This window comes from Rattus norvegicus, chromosome 9 (genome assembly GCF_036323735.1).
Source record: "Rattus norvegicus strain BN/NHsdMcwi chromosome 9, GRCr8, whole genome shotgun sequence".
Taxonomy (NCBI): domain Eukaryota; kingdom Metazoa; phylum Chordata; class Mammalia; order Rodentia; family Muridae; genus Rattus; species Rattus norvegicus.
The window spans coordinates 21157736-21176586 of NC_086027.1; the positions used below are offsets into that span (position 1 = coordinate 21157736).

Below are 18851 nucleotides of genomic sequence, written 5' to 3' on the forward strand. Positions count from 1 at the left end.
ACTGTACCCTGCAAAGAAGCTAGATCTAACTCTACCATCCCTAATACCCTGCACATGCATAAAAGACATGTTCAGTGGCGAAATCACAGCTGCTCCAGCTGTCTGACCACAACCACCATGGCTCTTCCATATACAATACCCCACCCCCACCCCCAGGCCGTATGTGAGTGCTTAAGTGAAAACACTGGAGAGGACTACTAGCCACACATGGGTGTGGGGGGGACTGAGGAGGACACTGTCCTGGTATGGACTGAGCCCTGGGAAGCACTGCACAGCTGTGTTCTGAGGATGCTCTTCAATGTTGGCAGACTAACTTCAGGCCTGGGTTGGACGCCTGCCCTGCTTACTGGTCCTCATAGCATTCCCTCTCCTGGTCCCGAGTGAGGGAGAGGAGTGTTTCCACAGGCTTGGATCTGTCTGCCTAGGAGTCCCGTCTGGCTGCCTTTCCTCTGGGGCACAGCAAAGTCTGGCTCTGACTTCCTTCTCTAGGTGTCCCAGTTAGCTTTTGGTTAAGTTGGAACACATTTTGATACACCTGTGAAGAGGGAACCTCCACTGAAAAAAAATGGCCCATCGGAATGGCCTGTGACCTCGTCTGTGAGACATTTTCCTAACTGCCCGGGCATTTGTGGGTGGTGCCATCCCTGGGCTGGTGGACTTGGGTTGGGTAAGAAAGGCAGTGGAAGAAGCCAGATTAAGCAAACCAACAAGCTGCATTCCTCCATGCTGGTTCAGAGTCTACTTCCTGCTTCCTGCCTTGGCTTCCCTCAATGGTGGACTATAAGCTGTATGTCAAATAAACTCTTTCCTTCCCTTGGTTGGATTTGGTCAGGATTTTATCACAGCAATGAAGGCCAAACCAGAGCAGTAACTCGGAGCCTAAAGTGAAGTTCCAGGAGTCAGATGGGTTTGGTTCTCAGGCCGGAAGCCCTAGAGAACTAGAAGGTTCCAACGAGGCAGAAATTGAGGTGACTGTTCAACTGGGAGTGGTAGGAAGGCTCTGGGCAGGAAGACCAAGGCAGGCCATGGCTATGATGGGACAGGATTCAGTGACCCTCAGGAACCAAATACAGGGGGTGTCAGAGTGTGGCATGGTGGCTGGGTCACAAGCTGTGATACTCAGTTGTCTCCCATGTCTTGGTAGGCAACTGTTAAAGGTAGGAGCTGTATCTGATTCTAGGTCTTCTGCCCCATGCGCTCACAACGCTAGAATATTCTTGCATTTGTAATCACTTTGAGAAGAAGGCCAGTGACCGGAAGATTTAGGTGACGGTCACTCCCACTTCTGGTCTCTGAGGGCTGAAATGACTTCCGAAGCAAGAGTTTTCCTAAGGTATTTGGGAGGGAAGGTGTTGTGGGAATGGATTAGTTAGCAATACTCAATCCAAAAAGCTTAATGTATCTCAGCGGACCTTCGAAGTTCTTGGTAACATTTTCATCTTTTTTGTTTTGCTTGGGGCTGGACGTGTTCTAGCCCATAGCTTCCTGGTCTTTTGTGTCACGATGCATATAAAAATACCACGCTGGGGAACAAGTGGAGAGAAATCATGTCCTGGATGAAGAGGCTCACAGCTGGCCACGACCAAGCCCAAGGTTCTGGCGAGGCAGTGTGACCTGAGGTTAACCCATACAGCATCTCTCAGCTAGTGGCGAGACGCTTCTTTTAGTCCATACGAAGCTCCACCCACTGGGCAGAGATGTTTGGGATCCAGGAATTGGGAGCGCCTGCCAGGGTTTAATGGAACAGCATACGATGCTGGGGATTAGGCGGCGATGAAACACGGCAGGCTGGAGAGCTCCCACATCTTTGGACCCACACAAGCGGGAGAGGATGAAGTTGGCTCTTTGGCCCTGGTTACATGATGCCTTTAACCTCAAGTAAGCATGTGGTGCTTGTCTCTTCCTTGCAACTGCTGTCATGACCCATAGGTAGGTGTCCTTGGGTATTCATAAGCAACTTTGAGGCCTCTCTACTTGGTGACAAGAGGTGTGACAAAGCCAACTTAGCACAAGTAAAGAAAAGGACGGAGGAAGAGACAAATGGAGGATGAGCCAGGACCTGTAAAGAAACCTTCACATTTGGGCTGAGTTTGGTTGTCTGGAGAGGGACTGGAAGTGATGTTAACAGAGCCCCAAGACCATACATGCAGCATCTGCCTAGGGGTGGTCTGCCCAAGACACCAAGGAAACCCTCAAATGATACAAATCAAGGGGAGGTGGCTGGAGAGACAGCACAGCGTTCTACAGTGTATACTGCTCTTGCAAAGGACAGGAGTTTGGTTTCCAGAACCGGGGCAGGTGACTCAAAATGGCTTCTAAGTCCAGCTTTCATGGATCTGTCACCTCTTCTGGCCTCTGTGGGCACTGCAATAATGTGCTCTTGAGCAAGCACAGACAGACAGACAGACAGACAGACAGACAGACAGACACACACACACACACACACACACACACACGTGCGCGCGCGTGTACACACACACAGGACACACATATGAATGAAGTCTTTCTCCAGGCACTGGGTTAGCGCGCTCGCTCTCTCTCTCTCTCTCTCTCTCTCTCTCTCTCTCTCTCTCTCTCTCTCTCTCTCTAATTCAAGCCTACAGAAAGCCTAGGGCCTTGATCAAGACCTGAACCCACCTTCCAAAGGCACAGGCTGCTAATAGTCTGCTCTGTGTTGTGGCCTTGGTGGCTCTCTCCTCTGATGCACAGGTCCCACTGCCAGGTGGGCAGCCCCCGTGAGCCATCTCCCAGGTCTTGGGACATTCACAGGGGCAGGTATTTACACTGACACATGCGTGGCAGTGTCGGGCTAATAGACCCAGTGTTACATATTTGTTCAAATAAATAACCACAAACAAACGTAACCAAATGTGAGTTGCCCACTCTTAGGAAGCAACGGGGCCTGGGGATCCTGGCGACCTACCGGCGTAGTGGTAGTTTGCTAAAGGATGACATTTTAACCTGACTGGCTTCCGCAGCAGCAGCGTTTCCAGGGTAGCCTGTGGGGTCAGAGAGAAAAGGCAGAAGTCAGTCTGTGAGAGAGTCCCACAGGAAAGCAGGTCTGGCACTGCAGCAGAGGAGGGAAGAAACCCGGGGACAGAAGACGCTAACGGGAAGTTCCTTTCAGTTCGGTTCCAACAGGACTCAACGTTTTAACTCCCACCTCCTACTCCCGGCCCCAAGCTCATGCCTGAAGCTAAAGGGTCAACACCACAGAGAACATAAGTGGCAGCTATGAATTGAGTACTCCTTCGGAGAGACAGAGCCAGGTCTCTCTGAAGGGAGGCGGTTTCTCAGGGGAAAGGTTTGAGAGGAAGGAGTGGGAGGTCAGTGACTGCTTCCTAGACAATCACAGCTCTCTTCACCACTGAATAAAAACAGCTGTATTACGTAAGAAGTGCACCACATGTCACCCTTCCAGAGTGTCTTGTGTATATGCCCGTGTTCATGTGAGTACATGTATGTATATGCACGTGCATGTGAAACTGTGTGGGCATGCGGAGGACAGATGACAAGCTGCCATTCATTCTTCAAGTGCTGTTCACCTTGTGCTTTGAGAGAGTATCTCCCACTGGCCTAGAGGTCACCAAGCAGATGAGGCCGTCTGGCCAATGAGACCCAAGGATTTGACTGTGTTTGCCTCCCAGCACTGTGAATACAAGCTCACTGCACTAAATGTGCGTCTGTGTGCATGTCTGTGTGTCATGAGTGCTCATGGAGCCTAGAAGAGAGCATTGGATCTCTTGGAACTGGAGTTAAAGCCAGTTTTAAACTGCCGCATGGGTGCTGGGAATCAAACCTGGATCCTCTGGAAGAGCTCCCCTCTAGCTTAAAAACAAAGATAGTGGTTGGGGATTTAGCTCAGTGGTAGAGCGCTTGCCTAGCAAGCACAAGGCCCTGGGTTTGGTCCCCAGCTCCGAAAAAAAAAAAAAACCAAAAAACCAAACAACAACAACAACAACAACAACAACAACAACAACAAAAACAAAAAACAAAACAAAACAAAACAAAAAAAAAAACCAAAGATAGTAGGAGAGTGGATGGGTTTGGGTCGAGCAAGGCAGAGAAATCTTGCTATTTCCACGTCTAAGAGTCTGAAGCCTCAGCAACTTTTAGGAACTGCTTAGAAACCCAGAACCTCTGAGCTAGAGAGCTGGCTCAGTGGTTAAAGTATTGGCTGCTCTTGCAGAGGACTCAGGTTCAATGCCCAGCACCATAAGGTGGCTGACAAGCCTGTCCCTCCAGCTCCAGGGCATCTGATGCCCTCTTCTGGCCTCCACAGATGCTTCACACAATTCACATTTATACACCTAAAATAGAAATAAAGAAAAGAAGAAAACCCAGAACGCTGGGCCCCACCACCATCAGCTGGATCGTCAGAAATGCCTTAGGAACACTCCACAGTGACTTATGTATGTGGCTGAAGGTTCTAGAAGGGCAGTGGTCTCTAAAGGCAAGCACTAGACCACACGTGAAATATTGCACATTTGTTTATTTGTTAACCTAAAAGCAGGTCCCTGATTCAAGTACTGGGGAGAACTAAGTCCTCGTATAGAAGGGAAACTGAAGCTAGTGATGGACTTATTTGGCCAGAAGTAAAGGTTGACTAGACAAATGGTCAGCTTTGACTCTGGGAAAATGGCCCCATGGTTCTAGTTTAGGGCCATCTGAGTGTCCCTAAGGAAGGTCCCCAGTGTTTAGAACTAGGTTTAAAGATGGGAACGTAGAAGCACTTAATGAGCTAGAGAAAGGAGGTCTGGAGGCATCCAAGTTTGGCTGCTCTCCACAGCAGGAAGAACCTTGAGGCCAGTTCATGTTTCATTCAAGCGTTTCTTCCACCTCATGGTACATGAAGAGAAATTCTCATTTCCTAGAACACATGCACCCCTCATGATAATTTAGTTACAGATATGCCAGCAGGAGTCTAAGTGGAGCTTTCTTTGCTGGAGGCCTTCTGGTCTGGACCCACTCACTGAGCTAATGCATCCACGAAGCCTTAGCTTCCTTACCATCACGTCACCTTTGGCCTCAAAGAGAGAGTGCAAAGCAAATTCCGAATTGGTCCCTCCACCTGGCAGCGCGCTGGAACAACACAAATTCAGAAGGTTCTCCACTGTTGAGAGTAAGAAATCACTGTATCAGATATGTCCAGTGTCACAAAAACCCACACCCATTCTGGAGCCCAACGTCCCTGCTAGAGAAGCCAGCCTCACCCTCCCAGCTCCTCCTAAGTGCCAGTACCTTGTTGCTGGAGGGCCTGGTTTTCTAGCTCAGGCCACGGCTTCCATACCAGTGTGGCCTTGTGTGTGTCCTGAGCCATGGCGGAGACGTCTTGCAGTTCTGGGATCTCTGCTTGGAATCTTAAGCCAATGTTGATGCGTCTTTAATGAAAGGAAAAGAAAAACAGTATGGGCTTCAATGCGACAGCCTAGACCAGAGGCAACTGTCGGAACTGCAGGCATCAGGGGAGCAGCTTCCTCTGCTAGGAGAATGCCAGAACAGGGTCCTCCAAGTCCAGGCATGGCCCTTTTTACTGGTAAGATCAGTTTTTAATGTTGGGGGTTGGGGTACACTGTGTGAGGGTGTGTCTCTGCACATTCAACTGTCAATTTTTGTACCAGCAGAGAGCTAAAGACTAGCAAGGTCTTGGTCTTGTTATTTTTACATGGCCTATCGCTGGTCTTATATTTTATAAATATTCATTCTTCCTCATTTGCCCAAGACACTCTAGACTTGTATCTGATTGGCTGTAATAAAGATCTGACGGCCAATAGTTGAGCAGGAATCAGATATGGGAGATTCACCCAGGAGACACAGAGGTGAATGGTCAGATGAGAATGGAGCAGAGAGGCAGACCTGGCCACACGGTGGAATGTAGTGCCCGGATTAGTTGGGTTAGAGTAGTTGGGAGACTGCCCAGCAAAAGACTCAAGCTTTACAATATTAATAAGGCTCAGTGTCATTTACACTGCTGGTGGGTCCAAGTTAGGCCTCTTAAAGTTGGGGACCTGGGGAAGGGGATGGGGGCAGTCTACAACGTCTCAGCTTTCAGCCTCTCAGTGGAAACTGGAATGAAAGGACAGCTAATTCCAAGAGAGGAGTTGTTGAGAGCATGGCTAGATCATACCCAGAACGAAGGGAGGAGGCTAAGCGTGGGCAGCAATGTGAAGTATTTATGCCTTCCAGACCACTCCTACATGTACCATGCCATCTAAGCTCAAAAGGCCAGGGACACGAACAGGACTGTAATCACGATTCCCATTCAAGGCACCAACAAAGGCCTCAAAAACCCGACTCAGTAAAAATCAAAATGAGAATGTGTCAACCCAAGCTTTCTGATTCTGGACTCTACAAAGCTCCACCCCATGGGCTCTTTTCATTCATGGAAAGAATCACCTTTCCCTTCCGTAGTGAAGCAGTGTCTCTTTATATACAGCTCTCTGTGGTTTTCAGTAACCCGTGACCAGCTAACATTAGCTGGAATACTTAGACGGAATTAATAGTTGAGGAAAATATGAAGTGAGAAAATCCTGGAGTAATTCTGTAAGTACGACTTTTATTCTATTTTAAGTAACGGGATGAAATCGCAAGCCAAGCCACTTCTACCGGCCCTGGATGTGACCCATCCTTTTGTCTACAGTACCCACACTATAAACTGCCTACCTGTTCTTCAGTTGGGATCTATAGTCTATGACAGATAACACGATGGTCTATCTGCTTGGATAGATTAGGTCTCACTTATCAGACACGATTGTGGCACTTTAGTGCTAATACGCAGGGCATGGTCCTATCAGAGGTTTCCGGTACCCTCTGGAGGTCAAGCCACCAATGTGTGTGTGGATACTGTACCTCCCATTGATCATGAAAATGATTCAAATCCGTGATACTCAACAAGTCCATTTGGAAGACTGGCCGAGAGTCACAGAGGGAACATGGGAAAAAGAACATTCAGAAGGATTCTCTTCTAGTTAAGCACCTTCAAGAGAGAGGCCTCGGTGCCATGGGGGATATGAACGTATATGAGTCTAGAAGCTGGCCCGTGGAGGTAGGGACACTAGATTGTTTGAATCTAGGGTTTCACATTTAGCCCCGAGTCTCTGAAACACTAGCAGCTATGAGGACGTGGTAGGGAGGAGGCCATGATCCTACCATTTCCACAACTCTCCCCTCTCAGTGGCCACTGAATACAGAAATACTGACTACCCTTCTAGAAGCTTCCAGACCTTTCCTTATCTGAGACTTATCCCTAAAGAGTAACTGGTTCTTCCTTACGGTTCAACATCCACAGTCTGTTCTCCGGGTCCTGGGGTGACTGTCACATTGCTGCCATCGATGCTGCCTGAAACACAAAAGCTAGCGTTTACTGGACAACAAGGGAAAACGTCCCAAGACACGAAGACAGATGGAAGCTCGCTGACCAGGAATTAGCCAGGCAGCAATGACAAGGCGCTTCTCCTACCCAACCCATATCAATTTCCAGAAAGGTGGATGGATTCACGAGGTTCTTTTTCTTTCTCTCTCTCCCCATCCTTCAGCTCCTTGACAGGGTCTAGATGTGTAGCTCAATCTGGTTTTGAATTTCCTCACCTCCAGCTTTAAGCCTCAGCCTCCCCAGTGCTTGGGATTACAGGCGTTAAGACAGCCATTTCTCAGTGTGAGGAAAAAAAAAAAAATGCCTGGTTTAGCTACATGGTTTCTAGGCAACCAGAAAGAAACCTAGCTACAAAGATCTCTCTTCTCCCCCCAACCCCCAATATCTACTGAGGAGATGGGGTTTTCCTGTGCTGCTCAGGCTGGTCTCACCCTCCCCTCATTCCTTCTGCCTCAGTTCCTATAGTCGTCGGGGCTACACTAGCACATGACCTACAGGGTTCATGGTTGATTTTTTTTTTTTTTAAGCACAGTAAATATTACGATTTACTCTTGCTTATAATAGCTCCCATGCGAATAACGGCTAAATATTTATCTTAAGCATCTTTTTTTGACCATCCGAAGCAGTCTTGGTGTGCTTTATCCCAAAGACACTGACTCCCTTCTCTCCTCAGACTGATTCCCTCGAGTTACTTAATGCGATGCGGAGGCATTAAGAACACCTCGCATCGTGTGTGGAACACATAACGGATATTTCACAGAAATCCACGGGGGTAAACTAGCCAGTTGAAGAAAGTGAGACTCCCCACCCACTCAGGGTAGTATCCAAATCAACAGGGGGTGACACCAGGGTTTAAGGGACGACTCACTGGAACGGCACAGCAGCACGCGTGGCGTGGGCGTGAGGGGAGTGAGGGGCAGCTGGGGGTGCACTCCAGGGCCGTGGCCAGAGATGAGGACATTGCTGAAGAGCCCTGAGCCCTGGCGCACGGGGCTCAGCATGGGTGGCGGTGTGTAGGGGGGCAGTTCGTGGGCGGGGTCCAGGAGCAGGTGGTCCCCGAGGATGCGTGGGGAGCGCAGTTGGCTCTGGTACAGGGTGGCCCCCGAGTAAGAGGTGGGGTTGGGAGTATAGGAAGAAGGCGGTGGTGGGATGAAGAGGGGCTCAGGCCGGTGCCGGAACTTCTTCTTCTCTGGTGGGGTCTTGAGGGGCTCCTCAACTTTGGCGGTGATGGGCGGATGTTTCCGGGGGATTTCCTAGAGTGAGAGGAACAGTTGGGATTCAAACTAGGGCACCCCAGCCATTGTCCCCTTTCTAAGTACAGAACTGCTATCCTTGCCTTGGTCCCTTTCCATAGATTTGGCCAGGGATCTCGAAAATTCTAAGGGGGTGGGGGAGAGACTGCCTCCCTTCTGTTCGTCCCCTCCCACTCCCACCACATCGGCCTTGGGCTCGTTAGCAAAGAAAATCCGGAAGGTCTGTGAAGGGTAGGGTGGGGCCGCAAGAAGTAATAAATTAAAACTCTGGCTTATCACTGCATTTCCATCTGTCTTGAGTGGAATCCAGCAGAGTGGCTCTTTAGCTCCCCCACTGCTCCTGCAGGGATAGATCACACATGTTCTAAGCAGGGGTCAGAATCCTCTCTTCAGGGATGCAAGGCCCAAGGCTGAGGGGCAGGAAGAGCTTCGTGACTAGCGCAGGTTCCCGGAGCTGTCACCACGGCTCTACAGGGTTACTTGAGGCCGGGGCACAGTGGCCCACAATCCTCAAGGCCGTTTTAACGGGCTCTCCTGGAGATGGAGCTGGTGACGCCCCCCTGTCACGCCCCTCTGAGGCTCCTCTGTAGCAACCCTAGCTCCTCCTGCTTCCTGTCAGCAGTGCTAGTTTAGGTTATGGCGGGTAACCCAGCCTCGTCTGGGGGACCTGCCACACGGAGACACATATACTAGTAAGTCCACACATGCACGTCAAATAGAGAAGCAGGGTATGCCAAAGCCGGACGAAACAGACTTGGGTCGGGGGCCAGCATCAACCCAGAAAAGCCGAGAGCTGGGTGTGACAGCCAGCCGGGATACCTGTGGAGAGGCTCTGAGGTGCTCAGGCACAGCTGCAGTGCCCAGCAGCTCTAGTGCCAGAGTGGCGAGTGAAGACAGCAGCAAGGGGTGATGGGAAAGACTTTCATGGTCACATGACCAGCTGCCTCCAGGCCATGTGACCTCTCCCAGCTCCCTTCAGCTTTGGGCCCCTCTCACCGGCCTGCCTTCAGTTGTGTGGGCTCTGCCTCTCCCCTCCCGCTGTCTACTTCTTCCTCAGCTCCCTTGACTTCCGAGGTGCCATCCCAGCCTCTAGGAGAGGCTCTTGGGGAGATAGAAATGAAGGAGGAGGGGGAGAGGGGCTCCCGGCATCAGCGTGGAAGTTGCCGAGGGAGCGCTAAGGTGGGTCTCCGTGGACCAGTGCCCTCCAGCCTCACAGCCAAGGCCCAGAAGAGACCCCGAGGAGCCAAGAGGCTGCTGAGAGTGTTTCAAAAATGCGACGTTGCCATCCCTAGGCCTGACTGTGGAGCAAATCTGAAACCCTTTAAGTCCGGTCCTTGGGTCACTGAGGAGGTCATTTAAGTAATGTGGAGTTCTTGGTGACCTCAACTCTGCCCAGGATCCTAAATGTAGATTTCAAAAGTCCCCTTTAGGCTCTTTTGGTGCCTCCACCTCTAAATAATGCTTTATTATGTCCCAGGCAAGGCTCTCTGAGTTACCTGGACCAGAGGCCCAACTCAGAATGTCAAAACACTCAGACTATCACACTTAGGTCACATCTGAAGTGTTTCAACTATGGACTCTAGGGGACAGAGCCAAACACTGAATATAAAACTCCTGTCCCCAGGAGAGGGAGAAGGCTACTGGTAAGTCTGGGGGAAATGGAGACTGAGAGGGACATTTCAAGTTGGCTTTATGCCAGAGCTGAGATTTGAATTTAGAGCTCTTTCCTGGATTTTAAACTTGTTTTTGTACCAAGAGCTTGATTTTCACTCTTTACTCCTGAGCATGCTTCTGATTCAGCCTGCCCGCTGTCAGCTGGATGGTCTTGGTCTCCCCCCACCCCCGCATTAAACCAGGTTCACCCCTTCCTATTCAGCCTACTCAGAACTCTCTTAATCATCCTAAATAAAAAAATACAACCACACTGCCTTGCTAGCTGGACCTGGTATACTGGTGCACCCAGATTTATGATGGACGTATAATCTGAATAACTAAAGCAAAGCAATTAAGTTTAAAATGCAGTTAATACACCCCGCTCACAGAGCATCCCTACCCCTGCAACTGAGGGCAGACGGTCTTTCCCCTCAGGATCTAGTAGCTCACTGGGAGCATCGTGTGTGCGTTCCTCACTAGCCTTGGAGAAGGTCAAGATCCAAAACCCAAAATAGAACTTTCACTTGTATGTAAAATCGAAAACTTGTAAGAGGAGCCATTTTGGCAGAAGACACCTGTCTTTCCATCTTACCACCTCCAGGAAATAGGTTTCTCCCTAGCCCTTCTTCTTCTCACTGTCTTGAATGAGATGGGTGTTATAATCCCTGTGTGGCTTCCAGGATAGACGCAGAGCCTCTCGCACCTACCATACAACTTCCTCAGGCAAGGTGTGTGTGTGTGTGTGTGTGTGTGTGTGTGTGTGTGTGTGTGTGTGTGTTTTGCTGGTCCCCTCTCACCAGAATATGGAGGTGGTCCCTCAGCCTCTCTTCTTCTGAACCTCAATGTCACACAAAAACCCAAAGCAGTTCTTTTTCTGAATGTTTCAACCCTACCCTTACGGCTCCCAGAATCCACCCATTCTTTCAGGACATTTAAGATCCAAGACACTACTCTACAGGATGAGACAGGTCTGGTATGGCCAACCATGGAGGTCATTATTTCCCCAGGGTAGAGAGAAGAGGCAGAGAGGAGAGGAGGGGTGAAGAAGGCAAGGAGAATTTAACAGGGACTGAGAAACATGAATCGCTTTGCTTTCCTGAGACTTGTGGGGTCTGGCTCTCACTGGGCTCATTTCGGGAACGGTAATGGATCTGAGACCCCAGGGATTAAAGAGGGTGTGATGATTGTAGGCATTGGCGATGCAGATCATCTAAGCTGGTGACTCAGACACTTTCCAGAGGTGCAGCCATTCCGAGGTTTACCTCTTTGGCAGTTGGGTCTGGGAGAGCCAGAGGTCTTGGGAAAGATCCAGGGCAGGGAAACGGTTTGTTTATTAGCAGAGATGTTTTTCCTCTCTTAGTGACTGGCAAGGTTACATTGATGCCTGCCAACTGAATTGTCATTGAGGTGCTTAGGCGTGAGAACACGTCAGTTTTCAGAACTGGACCCAGACCATCAGCCTGGAGGAGTAACGAGTATGGGACAGGTTGGTCAAGTGGCAGGGTGGCCCTAGAACGCTTGAACCTCAAGTAGCTCAGGGCAGTGATTCTGGAAAAGCTGTCCTCATCTCCAAGAAAGCAAAGCAATGTCCCCACCCCAGGCAGGTGTGGCAGTGCAGCAACTCACAGCAGGCGCACGGGGGGCAGCCCCTTGGGGAGAGTGAGGGGGGGAGAGGGTCATCCTCACGAGCACAGGCATCTCGTCGTCCGACATCGAGCTGGCTGGCTTGTCTCTGGCCGAAGGGGTGGCAGCGACGCTGTTGGTGAACCCCTGAGAGCTGGGCTTGGGTGGGAGAAGCTTGACAGGGACAGACACGGGCATGACCATAGGCGTGAGGCGCTCTGCCTCAGGAGGGAGCTGCGGTGGCGGCTGAGGCGGCAGTGGCGGCTGGGGCTGAGGCTGAGGCTGAGGCTGAGGCTGAGGCTGAGGCGGTGGGACCTTCTCTCCTTCCTCCTACACAGACAATAAAGGGTTTGATCCTGGGCTGAAAGCAGTTCTCCTAAGGGGGGATGGACTTGCTTTTCCTCAGAGGTTCCAGGACATCAGTGGAGGGGAACAGAAAACCACAGCTGGGCGGTTTCCTTCCTGTAACTCTGGGTCCCTGAGCTGCACGTAAGATATCGCTTGTATATGAAAATATTAAAAAAAAAAAAGAAAGTTGGTGGCTTTCATGGCTTTTTGAAATAAAGGACAGGGACTGCTATTCAGTCAAAACTAAACGTGAGATCTTAGGTAGGAGATTTTCACTCCTTGGGTCCCAGTTGCCTCAGTGTCTTAAGGAAACAATCAGTGTAGCCTACATTTTATTCGGGTTAGGAAACCACGTGGAGAACGCAGACTGTGCTGTGGCTGTGTTTGTTTCTTTAAGACAGGTTCTCAATAGGTGACCCAAACTCAGAATCCTCCTGCCTCAGCCTCCTGAGTGCCGGGATTTCAGGTGCGTAATGCCACACCAGGCTGAACACATACCTTCTCTTCTCTGTGTTTTCAGACAAGGATATTGCTATGTTGCTTTGGCTAGCCTTGAACTTGCCGTGTAAACCAGGCTAGCCTCAACTTCCAGTGATCCCCCTGTCTCTACCCCCTGAGCACTGGGATTAGAGAGGCATGAGCCACGGACCACCTGGCAACATATTTTTAAAATGTGAAGACAGGCTGGAGGGATGGTTAAAAGCACAGGCTACTCGTCCAGAGGATCTGAGTTCAATTCCCAGCTCCCTCGTGGCAACTCACAACTCTGTTATCCAGCTCCAAGAGATCTGACACCCTCACATAGACATGCATCCAGGCAGAACACCAATGCACATCAAGTAAAACAGTGAACACAAACTCCACTTTTATGTGTGTGGCACAGCCAGGAAATAGAGACGGGAGAGTAAATCTCAAAATTCAATATTTTCGGAATATTCTCTGAGTTTGACCCGAACCCAAAGGTGGTTTCTTACATGACTGTCCTCCTGGATCATCCTGAGGGGATCACTGGATCCTACCTACAGCCAATCACCACTGCACGAATGAACAGAAAATTCTGGCCGAGAGCTTGGGAATTACATGCTTTTCCTTAGTCCCTGACCACTGATGTCAGAGGCCATTGGTTATGGTCTTCAGTGCTTCCAGTGACGTCAGATTTCAACTACACATTTGCATATGTATGCAGTCTGCATTTGCATATTTATAGATCTCACACTGACAGAGTTCCTTGGTACCTTTCTCTAGGAAAAGAGACAGGATTCCTACAGGATTTCTAGCATTCCTCTTTTGACACTTGTCTAAGAAGCCAGGGAAGTGGAGACTGCCTCTCCTGGCACCCACGAAAGGCACACATCCATCCCCCTGTCTCACTCCAAGAGCGGCGAAGCAAAGCAAGCAGCACATGACCTGTAAAGGACGGGGTGGGACCCTGCTGACCTGTTTGAGGCTGGGGGATGCCCTCATTCCCCCGTGGGACCTCATGTGGCCATTCAGGGCAGGCAGGCTTTTGAACTCCTTCAGGCAGATGGAGCATGTCAGCTTGTTCTTGGCATCAAACTGTTCCCCAAACACTCCTTTGGTTTGGCCGCTGTTGAAGGGTAGGGCCACACGGAAAGGACACACACATCGAGGACGGGGAAACAAGAATTTATCACAAGGCATCAAACCTACAATGAGATCATTTTGTTTATCTAATCTACCACTGTCTGTGGCTTTGATTATCTGCCAGATGACCAAGCCCAAAGTACAGATGGAGAAACTGAGGCTCAGGGAGCAAAGGCTTGCTTTCTTTAAAAAAAAAAATCAAAATTTTAATTAGATTTATATATATTGTATGTGTGTTGGGTCAGAGGACAACTTAAGAGTCAGCTCTCTTGGGGTTGGGGATTTAGCTCAGTAGTAGAGCGCTTGCCTAGGAAGCGCAAGACCCTGGGTTTGGTCCCCAGCTCCGAAAAAAAGAACCAAAAAAAAAAAAAAAAAAAAAAGAGTCAGCTCTCTCCTTTCAAATTTAGGCCATCAGGCTTAGCACCTCTGCCTGGAGAGCCATCTCACTGGTCTGAGAGGGCTTTCTCTTCTTTAAAAAAAAATTGTGTGTGTGTGTGTGTGTGTGTGTGTGTGTGTGTGTGTAGTGTGTCAGCTGCTTGTGTGTGCACATTGCCTGTGCCCGGTAGTTGGGGAGACAAGAAGAGGGCACCAGATCCCCTGGAGCTGGAGTTTCAGGCAGCTGTGAGCCACCTTGTGTAGGTGCTAGGACTCCAATTCCAGCCTACAGCAAGCCAAGCAGGTGCTCTTACGGCAAGGCCATCTCTCCAGCACAGAGGACGTTCTTAACGTCACATGGGATGCGTCCTCCATCATTCTAGACCTTCAGGCACTGGGGCATTCTCATCCACAGCTTTAAACGCCCACCCACCATGGCTGTGAGAGAAGGAAGTGAGCCCCGTGCTGTTCACTGTGACACACCCAGAGCGCGGCTCTAAGCCTGGGACACAGAAGGCACCCATTAAGTCCCCAGTGACGGAACTGGTGAAGAACAGAACTCAGAGGAGCTAAACCCGTGACTGCTCCATACTCTATGAGTGCCTTCAGCCCTCTGAGCCCAGCCTTCTCACTTCTAACATGAGAACAGCAGGAGCTGGGATCATTGAGGACTTAGCCTGCCCGCAACGCCTGCCTCACTGGTATTTACCTTGAACACAGGTCGAGTGTTCAAACATAGCCATTACTGCTTTCCCTACACTTCCCTTGAAACTTTGGCCTTAGATTTAGAAATGAGTTATTCAAACAACTCACGAAACCCCCCAGCCTCTCAAATATTCCAAACCTTTGACCATACCTTGATTCCGGAGATCCAGGCTGGGCTCTCCCATCAGGTAAGTGCATCTAATTTGGAGCCAAACAGGGCACCGGAAGAAAACAAGAAAAGAGAAAAAACAAACAAACATGTATTTCTAAAGGGAGGACTCTCAAGTTGTCTGAACACAAGGATCTACCCTTCCAGAACTTTCTCTGCCCACAATTACCCCGACATGTCTACTCAGGCCTTTGTTCTGCATCTGGTTTCTGCCCACTACTCCCTGAACTCACAGCCGATGCCAGCCCCAAGCCCACTAAGACTCAACCCCCTTCCATCCACCTTATTCTGGTTGTGTCCAGTCTGCACTAACAGAGTCCACCCCAGAAAAGGACAGACAGGAACTGGGTGGCACAGCAACATTCCAGGGGACCAGATAGCCATCAAAACTAAAGAACTTTGTGTATATGACTGCATGTATGGCGTGTGTAAAGGTGGTGTGGGCCGTGGGTGGGGAGCATCCATGTGCACCGACCGTGTTTGTGCGGAAGTCACAGGACAATCTGTGTCGCTACCCCAAGGATAGAGTTCAGTGGGGATGAGATATCCCTACTCTGTGGTCCTCTTGCCCCTGACATAGACACTGTACACGAAGGTGCATGTGGTTCTATACACACCTGTGGGCATGTTAGTGAAGGCTAGAGGTTAGGCTAGCCTTGGCTATTGTTCCCTAGGCACTGTTCACATCAACATTTTTATTACACTCTATCTATCTATCTATCTATCTATCTATCTATCTATCTATCTATCTATCTATCTATCTATCTATCTATCTTCCTATCCATCCATCCATCCATCCATCCATCCATCCATCCATCCATCCATCCATATGTGTGTGTATATGTGTTGCCACAACATGTGTGTGGAGGTGAACAGACAATTCATTCGGGGGGGGGTGGCAGTATTCTCCTTTCTCCTCAGTCCTGGGGGTTGGAACTCAGGTCTGCAGCAGAGGCAGTAAGTGCCTTTCCTTGCTGAGCCATCATGGTGGCCCAACTTGCTACCTTTGAGACAGGCTTCTTACTAGTCAGAACTCTATGAGTCAGCTAGCTGGGCCGGTCAGTGAGCCCAGGGATCCTCTGGTCGCTGCCTCTCCAGTGCTGGGATTACAAGCATTTACTGCCGAGCTCTGCCCTGCATCCCATGCCTGAGCTGAGCCAACCCTCTGGCCCCTGGTGCTGATCATTATGTTAACTGTTTCAGACACACTACAGTGTTCTGCCCATCTCTTTAGTGAGGTGACAAAACCCCAGGGCCAAAGACGGAATCCAAATCGATTTTGTATTCCAAGTGTCTGGAGCAGACAGTGCCTGGCATGTGTAGGTTAACCTGTGGGAAATGTGTGAAGAACGTAAAGGGTAAAGGTTGGAGGCAGGATTGGGCACTGCAGAGACTCACTCCTGGCTGAGTCTGTCGCACGTGCAGATACGGGAAGGAACCTTGAGATACCTGGGGCCACATCGCACTGGGAGACGGCTGCTGATGCTGAGATCCCATGCTGTTGAGGTGGATCCCACTGGGGGACAGGAGCGGTTGGTGAGGAAGGGTACTGGTGACCCGGGTCATTTCTGAGCTTGCTGGATCTGCCACCCCTGTATCAGAAGGTCCCATGTCCCCGTGAGAGCTCAGCAGAGCTGGGGTCTGCCTATCACTGGAGTAGGTCTTCAGCTGACTGTCTTCACGCTGCAGGTGCTGGGACAGGTGGCTCTGCTGGTAGAGGGGGTGACCGTAGGGCTGTTGAGGCTCCTGGTAGTAATACTGGGGCATGGAGCCCAGCTGGATCAGCTGGACCGCATGTGCCTGCTCCGGGGTATACTGGTGAGGGTCCCTGTGGTACGAAGGGGGCTGCAGGTGCATGGATGGCTGCTGCTGCTCTTGCAAGTGTTGCATCATGGGTTGGGGCTGATAATACTGAGGTATCTGCAGTGAACTCTGCCGTTGCTGCAGTTGGAGCTGCTGTTGCTGCTGTTGCTGCTGCTGCTGCTGCTGCTGCTGAGGCGGTGAGGGGCGAATCTGCTGCTGCTGCTGCTGCTGCATCTCCTGCACGGAGAGCCGCTGCAGTCCGGCTTGCTGCTGCTGAGGCGGCGGCTGTGGGTAATACTGGTGCTGCTGCAATGGCTGCATATGGCTGGACAGCACCTGAGGGGCTTGCAGTGGCTGTCCGCCTTGCACGGACATCTGGGCCAGGGGCTGCTGGTAGTCATAATACAGGTGCCCTTGGGGAGCATGCTGCCCGACTGGAAGGGCTGGTTTGGGCAGTCCACCTGTGAAACCAGGGTGAGGCTGCTGGGGCACCTGCTGGTAGCGAGAAGCTATGGCTGATGCTGAGGGCTCCACAGGCTTCTGAGACAGCAGCTGACGGAGGGCACTGTCAGAGGCTCCATCCATCACTGCTGACTGGGTGTGCAGCACCTGGGCCATATTGTTGACCTGAATTCGCAGGTTTTGGTTGGCAAACACCTGGGTGAAAGAGTCCAGCTTGTGCAAAACACCACTGGTGAGTTTCTGGGTCCGGATCTCGCTGGCCTGGGAATACGTGTATTGGTAGCCATCCGTGGGTTCCACCTGGGCCGGCGCCCCCCACATCATGTTTGAGTTGGCCAAGTTGCTACGAAGCTGGACATGGCTCCCAGGTCCTGCATGGCTTCCCCATCCTCCCTGCCTGGAGGCATCCATTTGGCCAAGGTTTTTGGAGCCAATAGGCAAGCTGAGACCATCCCGAGTATCTTGAGGGAAGTGAGGAGAGATGGGTGAGGCCTGCGGGGCGTCCATTCCAGCCCCCGAGATTGTATTCCCATAGCTGTGGTTCAGCCCGCTGTGCACGCCAAGGGGTGGCTGTTGATAGAAGAGGTTCTCACCACCGTGGGCCACGTGATTGGTCTTGTACAGTTGCTGGTCCCCCATGATGTCCTCCGTGCTTATGAATGTTCAGCCACAAAACGAAAATCAAAACAAAACAAAACAAACAAACAAACAAACAAAAAAAACAACAAAAAAGAGGAAATGAAGAAAAAAAAATCCTGAAACCCTGAGAAGATGAGAGAAAGAGTCCACCCTACTCCACGGCTGACATGTCTGTGAGGGTGGCTGGAGGCAGGGGTCCCTGTTGGCTTGAACCAGTCATCAGTGGAGCCGAGGTGCCTACATCCTCACCCGGGCTGAGGTACGGACCAGACACCACCGTGGTGGGGGGACGTCCTTCACACCTGGAAGACAGGATACAAAGGACAAAATTTATTTCCCTGGATGCTTCTTGACAAGCCATTATTATGAATACTGTGGTCATTAATAAAAGATAGGTACAGGGAGGGCTGGCGTACGGTTCAGAAGATTAAGGTACTTAATGCCGAGCCAGGCGACCTCAGTTCAAATCCAGGGACCCACATGGTGGATGGAGATGTGACTCTTGACAACTGTACTATGACCTCCACAGGAGGGCCGTGGTACGTATGGGATGCATGCTTACCCGTAGGGAGTGTAAGCATCTGAGTCTGTACGGGTCAGAGGAGGACTTCCGGCATCCTGCCCAATCAATTCCCACTTATTCCAGGGTTTCTCGATGGACCTTATGTTAGACCACCATCCAGCAAGCTCCAAGGCTCCCCTTCTCCAGGCTGCCCACAGTGCTGGAGTTATAGCCACCAACAGGCACACCTAGCTTTTTATACGGGTGCTGGGGATATGAACTCAAGGTCCTCCTGTTTGCGCGGTAAGTAAGCCACCGCCCGGCCTTTCCCCATCCGTTCCG

The 18851-nt window shown here is 50.6% G+C and overlaps 1 protein-coding gene across 23 annotated transcripts in view; it reads right to left on the minus strand.

Annotated features, from left to right (window-relative positions):
- Positions 1-18851, minus strand: part of Trerf1 (transcriptional regulating factor 1) — a 224059-nt gene that overhangs the window by 25964 nt on the left and 179244 nt on the right. For 17 of the 23 annotated variants that reach the window (XM_039083499.2, XM_063267092.1, XM_063267090.1 and 14 more), the window contains 9 exons: positions 16553-18309; positions 15086-15132; positions 13687-13837; positions 11905-12231; positions 8241-8625; positions 7273-7339; positions 5242-5381; positions 5010-5113; positions 2924-2999 (listed from right to left, as the gene is read on the minus strand). In XM_039083499.2, the coding sequence (XP_038939427.1) occupies positions 2924-2999; positions 5010-5113; positions 5242-5381; positions 7273-7339; positions 8241-8625; positions 11905-12231; positions 13687-13837; positions 15086-15132; positions 16553-18007 (2752 nt within the window). In that variant the 5' untranslated portion in view covers positions 18008-18309. Of the gene's footprint in view, positions 1-2923; positions 3000-5009; positions 5114-5241; positions 5382-7272; positions 7340-8240; positions 8626-11904; positions 12232-13686; positions 13917-15085; positions 15133-16552; positions 18310-18851 lie in introns of those variants that run through there. The other 6 variants (XM_006244453.5, XM_039083503.2, XM_017596416.3 and 3 more) reach the window with 4 other exon arrangements.